General features: G+C 40.2%; 1 protein-coding gene across 1 annotated transcript in view; it reads right to left on the bottom strand.

Annotated features, from left to right (window-relative positions):
- LAMC1 (laminin, gamma 1 (formerly LAMB2)) overlaps positions 1 to 7,757 on the bottom strand; it is a 132,706-nt gene extending 124,949 nt beyond the window's left edge. Inside the window, exon 1 of the mRNA XM_011995332.1 lies at positions 7,448 to 7,757. Coding sequence (XP_011850722.1) covers positions 7,448 to 7,757 — 310 coding nt within the window. The remainder of the gene's footprint in view (positions 1 to 7,447) is intronic.
- Between the last annotated feature and the right edge of the window lie 8 nt (positions 7,758 to 7,765).

Here is a 7,765-nt window from a genome sequence, read left to right as displayed (position 1 = left end):
CTAACCATTTTAATGTGGAATACACTGGGCTATACCATACTCTACATTTACAGTTCTTCACTATCCTAAAGAGACAGTATGCCTATCTTCTAAATCTACTCATGATGACTTCACTAAACTTAAAAAGATGCTATATACAACAAGCAGGTAAGATACTTCATTGTAACCTCTCCCCTCAACTGCTTAATAATTCCCTTTAAGAATCTATTTCAACAATGTACATGTGAATATACATATTTTATTTAATTTTTGAGATAGCGTCTATGTCGTCCAGGCTCGGGTGTAGCGGGTATTCAACAGGCGCAATCATGGTGTACTACAGCCTCAAACTTCTTAGCTCAAGTGATCCCTCTGCCTCAGCCTCCCAAGTAGCTGAAACTATAGAATATATATATGCTTTAAATAAAATTTGCTTATGTCCATTTTTAAAGGAAAAAAAATACAAATTAACATTTCAGAAATACATATTCACATGTGAGAATTCATGAGTTTTCTCCTAAGATTTATCTAGGCTGACTTCAAGTCACATAACAGTCTAATTTTTACCCAAAAAAGGACAGTCATAGGCCTTTCCAATTCCATACCAGTTCCATACCTTAGTACTTTTTAAAAAAATTTACAGAAATAAAACCACATACTACATTTAACATTAGCTATTACAGTTACATATATCTTATAAAATGGAGAGATGGCACTGATAAAAAATAAACACAAGCTCAAAAGTTTTGCTTTGAAGAATTTAAATTAATATTCAATGTTCTGGGAGTTTTATAATTCAGGCATTCATTTATTCACTCACTGTACATATATTTTTATGAACACTATGCCAGACAAGGGTCACTGGAGACAGAATGCCTCCAGCCTCCACCCAAATAGTGAAGCGAATCCTCTCTGTGCTTGCATCTGTCACTTGGGACTTACTATATAACATGAAAGTACTGCTCCAGAACAGAGGTCAACAAACCTGTGCTATGACAGCCAGATAGTAAATACTTCAGCCTTTGTGGGCTGGGACATATGGAGTCTGTCACTATTACTCAACTCTGCCTTTGCTGTGCAAAAACAGCCACAGACAATGCTTTGCTACATGAGCTAAACTGTGCTCCAACAAAAATTTATGGATAACCAAAATTTGAATTTCATGAAATTTTCACATGTCACAAAATATTATTCTTCTGATTTTTTCTAACCAATTAAAAATGTACAAACCATTCTTAGTTCACAGTCCATACAAAAATAGGTGGCAGGCCTGGACTGGACTTGGCTAAGAAGGCCATCATTTGCCTACCCCCAAATAGAGACACACGGGCCTCTGCATCTACACCTCATCCAAGAATGAGGTCAGGGCAATGATCCCCTGAATCACTACACATCCAGGAATTTGCATTGGTGCTAATACATAACAAAAAATTAACCAATACTAGTCATCTTTAACTGAACTAAAAGATTACTAAACCCCTGACTCGTCCTTCAAAAACTTCATGGTTTAAAGGTGGAAACAGACAAGTAAAGAAACAGATAATCCTGTGTGATAGGGACTGTGATAAATACGCACAGGGTGGTGTGAGTGGGAGACCTAATCCAAGCCAGGGAGTAGGGCAGAAAGGGGAGAGAGAGAGAGAGAAACGGGGGAAGGAGTCCTAAAGGATATTAACACCTGGGAGAAGTGTTCCAAACCAAAGAACAGCCCTGTGAGCACACGAAGCGACAAAAGGGTCCAGATCTTAAAGTACCCTGGACACCATGCCAAGGAGTTTGGACTTCATCCTAAAATCTTGAGGAACCACTGCAGAATTTTTAGCTGCAAAATTGTATAATCAGATTTGCATTTTAGAACCATCACTCACTCCAAAGGATGGCTGCCCAAATATAAAGGGCAAAGCTGGAGGTAGAAAGCCCACCAGCTTATTAGGAGGCTGTGGCAACAATCCAGGTGAAATGCAATGGGAACTTACAGTAAAGCAGGGACAAAGAGGATGGAAAGATAAGCATTCAAGACACATAGTGCCTAGATATAGAAGGTAAAAGTAGAGTCTTGGACAGATTATAGTAAGGATTGGTGGGAAAGAAAGGAGTGAAGTTACAGCTACCCAGAACTGACCCACCTCACAGCAGTGGATCCTAACTGTTTCCCAGGGTAGTCTTTACTCATGAAGCCTGTCAAGCATGGTTCTTTCAGGAGAGACTTGGGCAACATAAGTTGACAGCCTCAGGGTTAGACAGCAGTGTAGTTCATTAACATAAGGAATACCAAAAGAGCTTTGAGTTGGGTGAGACAACAAGGAGTGAATTTAGTTTTGAATATGGTCTCTGGACATCCCAAATTGACCAGAACCAACAAGTTTTCAGATATGGAAAAAGAGGTGACTAGAAATACAACTTTAGAATTTAAAAATTTACAAATGAAGTTGCAAATAAAGCCTTGAGACCAACATGAGTTCATCTACAAAGCGTGAACAGCATGAAAAGACAGGAATCTAGGAACATAAATAAAAAGGAGTAAGGCCAGGCGCGGTGGCTCACGCCTGTAATCCCTGCACTTTGGGAGGCCCAGGCGGGCGCATCACGAGGTCAGGAGATCGAGAGCATCCTGGCTAACACGGTGAAATCCAGTGTCTACTAAAACTACAAAAAATTAGCCGCGCGTGGTGGTGGCGGACGCCTGTAGTTCCAGCTACTCGGGTGGCTGAGGCAGGAGAATGGCATGAACCCGGGAGGCGAAGCTTGCAGTGAGCCAAGATGGGGCCACTGCACTCCAGCCTGGGCGACAGAGCGAGACTCATCTAACAAAAAAATAAATAAATAAAAATAAAAAATAAAACAAAAATAAAAAGGAGTAGGCAGGAGAAAAAACAAGGAAAACCAAAGGAGTATGGTATCTCTGAACCAGGGTATACATGAAATTTTTAAAGTGGCTTAGGATAAAGTAGACATTCTTTTGACAGACTCGTTAGAGAAGCTGCAAGCTGCAAGAACGAATGCAATCAACTAAGTAGTCAAAGACTTATCTCCCCCATGACTTTTGGCAAATCACAACCCTAAGCATCTTTGCCTTCATCGCATTGTGAGAAATCTCATCAGTGATAAATTGGAGGCCTTATAAGCTGTAAAATGTAAAATACAGACATCCTTGATTTATTATTGTAATGTCATTATGAGTGTATAAATTCCTAATAGAGTATAATCTTCTGAAGACAGGACCCTCAATCTTCTACATCTTTCTATCAGGTACAGTGGTATATACTTCAAGAGTATTTTTTAAAACGTTTGCAGAATATCTGCCAATAACACGAGAAAGTATGCACAGGAGGAAGGAGTGCATAGCAAAAGACACACCCAATTTTTAAAAATTATTTAGAATTGAAATAGTCAAAACTTGATTCCTCCCACATATGTGACCAATGACAAATGGAAGAGGTGAGCTCAGGATGCCTTATAGCTCCAACTTCTCACCTAATGTGTAAATTCTTGTTTGAATGCCCTTAGAATGGAGAAGGAATTTGGAGAAAAAGCAGTGAACTGTAGAACAGGAAAACAGCCAACAGCAACTTTATAAAACTGTGTTCAACAACTGCTGGCCATTAAGGAAGAGCTCCTTAACTCCTCAAGTTGAAACCTGCAAAATGTAAATCAGGCCTTTGTGAGACAAACTAAAATAGTGTCCCCTCAGGGTGCACAAATACCACAGTGAAGTCACCACAGTGAGCTATTCCCTGACACAGTCAGAACCCACCTTGCAAAGGTTTTTCCTGGAGGGAGAAATTGCCATTTGTTCCATGTTAAATACATACACACTCAGCAGACGACCAAAGAGAATAAATGGCAATAGCCTATATATCAATTATTCTAATTTACACACACACAAAAAGATATTCAGATACAGATTTAAAAGCTTCATTTAGTCACTACTGGTTCCTACAGTTTATGAGGAGCTTGGAAACTAATCTGGTCTCAGTGTTAATTTTAGGAGTTCCATAAACTTTGGATTGGGTTGGTTTTATAAGCACTCTTTTCCTTAATCTAACTGTTTTTAGAAAAAGGAAAAGCTACCTTTCTCAAGATTAGGATCCTGTCTGCCAAGTTTCCATCCACAATGATTATCAAATTAATTAAAGGGGCTGTTTAATAAAAGGCAAATCCTCAGCTACAATCATAGTATCAACTACCCCACTAGTACTGATAAAAACTTACTATAAGACATAAAAGCCAAACTTTTTAACAGCAATTGAATAATCCATCCAGAAGTTGACGGCGAAACAAAAAAGACTTCTTTTTAGAAAAGGGTGGCTGGTTGAGATTTCTCCCCATAACAAGCAGAAAGTGCAATTCTGGTTCCCATAGCAACTTTAACTCTTTTTATCCGAGGACGCACTACACCCTGCACCCTGGATTACTGTGTATGGTGCTTTTAAGCTTTTAAGATGGCCGTTTTCAAAATCAACGCTGATTTTCCCGGCTTTTGTACAGCAAATGATGATACAGGTACAATAATCAGATTTGTATTTGCCATCTGTTAAAATACGCCTCAGCCTCCCAAAAAGTACCAGTTACAATGATCCTATAATTTGATATATACATGTGTATGCACGAAAAATTTCTAGAGGGTCATATTAATGTAAGAAATTGTGAATGGTGGTCTCTAGGGCGTGGAGCTTAGCAGGTAGTGATAAAGAGACTCACTTGTCACTATACTTACTGTTTGAATTTACAATGTCATGTTTCATTTTTATAATTTAAAAAAGTCAGTGCCCAAACACTTACATAACTCTTACATTTCTTATGTACGATTTGACTGCTTATTTTAAAGTTTACTGTACTGAAAGTTCAACATCAAAAGGAAGGCTAGAAAAGTGGTGGCTAGACCTAGCTCTTTCACACTACTCATTTCTAGTTTCACATGCTCTGTAAGGGCGAAGCACAATATGCATCACTTGCTTAAGGGTATGTGAAATTTGAACTGGAAGGGAGATTTAATAGATGCACAAAACAGTCATGGTACTTTAATTCATGGGAAATAATCAGTTAGCTGCAGCCCATGGAGTAACTGGAGTTGGGGAGTGAATATGCTGAACATCAAAACACACAGTGACACATAACACCTTGCATACTTGTCATAAATTGTTGATCAAAACATACATGTATACAAATAATCTTATCATTAAAGACGAGGTGGGGAGGGGGGAGAGAAAGAGAAACCTCAACCTCACTACACACAAACCTTTCCCCCTTCCCACCTCCTCCACGACACATGACTTCTTCCAGGATGTCATTTCTGATCCAAGAACAAGTGTAAGTCAAGTATCCGAGTCAAGTTAGCTTAAACTAAAAAGTACGTATTTTTACAGTTAATCACAATACTTGTAAGAAAATACTTTTAACTTACAAAGTTTTAAACTCAGTTTTATGAATTTTATTTAGCAACAATATTACCAAAAGTTGAGGGAAATTTCAGCAAAACCAAGTCCAAGCATAAAACATTTTATAGTAAAAAGTGATGTTAGAGGCAAACTCTAAGATCTCTTTTGACCTTTTAATCAACCATGACCCAAAGTTAACATACCTGCCTCCCAGTGGGAGCAATCTAACTTAACTGATACCAGCTTACTCTACCACATTATCTTTGCAACAGGGTAGTAATCACTGAGTAATCTATCTACCTCTGAAATCACCTTAAACGACCTTTAGCTACACAGTGCCTACAAGAGAAAATTCAGAGAGCCAAGAGCCCCACCTTTATGTAAATAAGAGACTGTTGTTCAGTAATTGTCGATTGAATTTCAGGCATCTGAGATTTGAGACATCAGGCAACGCCTTTTCTTTGAAAATTTTAAAATCTGAAAATGAACAAAATAAGACTTCAAGGGTATTCAAACTTGAACACAGAAACTTTAACAAGTCAAAAGTTAAACAAAAATACTTAGATACAAATTTCAAAAATAATTTTGACCAATTTAAAAAATATAACAGGAGGAAAAAAAGAGCAATCCCACACATCTTAGGAAACCCTCGGTCACTAGCTATGTCTTTAGAAAGGCACCTTTAAAAAACTGAACTCAGTGCACTTTACTTCTTCAATCCCTGAAAAACAGATACCTCATAGTATCATTTTATGAAATTATTTTCAAAATGTTTCATTTGTTTAATGACTCAACTGCAAATAAGATGTTAAATAATTCTGCTTTTCTAACACTTATTCCACACACAATAATTTAATCCCACTTTTCAAAGTACTTTTTGTAAGTCAAATTCTTTCTCTGGAATCCTGATACTTAAATAAAGTTTAGTGTACCGGAGAGCAGCAAAACCATGATCAAAAGAACCATTTGCCAACAACATGTTCCTTTCCAACACCCCTAAGGGATATTAGCCTCACAGAATTACCCTCCCTTGACAGAAGAATGGCTTGGGGCAGTCTGTTCTCTCTGGAAGTTCGTTAGTACCAGCTACTGGTAATAATCAAGCCTTCCAAGGCAATGGGGAGTGAAGCGCTAAGTCAAACGTCAGTTTCTCACACATTGGTTCCTCGGTTAAACACAATAATGAAACTTTCTGCCTATTTACGTATCTCAATAGATGAGGAAAAACTTACCTAGATCGAACATTATTTTTGGTACTTCCAGATACACATGTCCATCCTCATCCACTGCCCTGCCATGAAGTTTTCTATACATCCCTTTCCTGATTTCTGAAAGATCACTTATACGTGTTTCTACACTTGCTTTGAATGAAAGCAAAAGGGAAGACAGTAAAGGAGAGCCTTTTTACCCAGGGACAAGGCTGTGCCCAGCAATTACAGTGAGTGCACTTCCTTTTGTTTATTCTGCACCAGGATTAGCAGTCAAATCGCTCTGTGGCTTTTAAGGCTGAGCAGCTATAAAGAACAATAACTTCAAAAGTGAATTTATGTTTTAATTCCACATAGGCAATATAGGCAGCGAAGGCATTTGCTCCTCTCAAATTCCCCCTTAACAGAACAATCACCCTCAGCCCTGGAGGGACATCTAAACATTTTAAAGACGAAAATGTTTAAGGCAGACCTTCTTGTTTCTGATCCAAGTATGCGCTGTGACGGCCTTGCTAGGAAAGAGAAAAGTGGGGATGGGAGTTTCTGATTAACGCTTCAGGAAAAAAAAAAAAAAAAAGGTGGAGTGGGGGAACCACAATCCTAACAGCCGAAATGCAGAATAATCAGAGAGCCAGAATCCCGTTAAGTCAGAAAGAACAGGAAAGCAGAGAGACTCGTGCGGAACATTCTGGCCCTCACGGGATGTTAAAAGCTAGATCTATTTCAGAAGTTGGAGAAAGGAGTTTCTGTGTGGCCCATGCCGGGGAACAGAGAGCCAACACGCGGCTGTCTGGGTCCGTGAGGCCGGCTACGGGGACGGAGCCGGTCCGGGAGCTGGGCTGCTGGCGAGCAGTAGCAGGGGACGGGGCTGTCACCGCTTACCCAGGTGCAGCGTGAGGTTGATGGAGCTGGGGTACTGCACCCCGGCCAGCATGGTCTGGCTTTGCCACCAGGTGGTGTCGGCCTGGTTGTTGTAGTCGGTCAGGAAGGCTGCCCCGTGCTGCAGGTGGGGCTGCCCGGCGTCGCACAGGTGACAGGACTTGGTGACCCCAGTCACCCCGGTCTGCACACAGTACTCCTCGGGCGGAGTCCCACACGTGTTGGTAGCCACCACGGTCACGTTGAAGGCGGCGTTGACGAACTCGGGCATGCAGCGCTGCGGCCGCCCGCCCTCGTCCGTGCACTCGTCCATGGCTGCCT

Source organism: Mandrillus leucophaeus, unplaced genomic scaffold (assembly GCF_000951045.1).
Source record: "Mandrillus leucophaeus isolate KB7577 unplaced genomic scaffold, Mleu.le_1.0 Scaffold484, whole genome shotgun sequence".
In the NCBI taxonomy this organism is placed as follows: domain Eukaryota; kingdom Metazoa; phylum Chordata; class Mammalia; order Primates; family Cercopithecidae; genus Mandrillus; species Mandrillus leucophaeus.
Note: the sequence above shows the minus strand (reverse complement) of the source record. Positions and strands in the feature narration are given on the sequence as shown.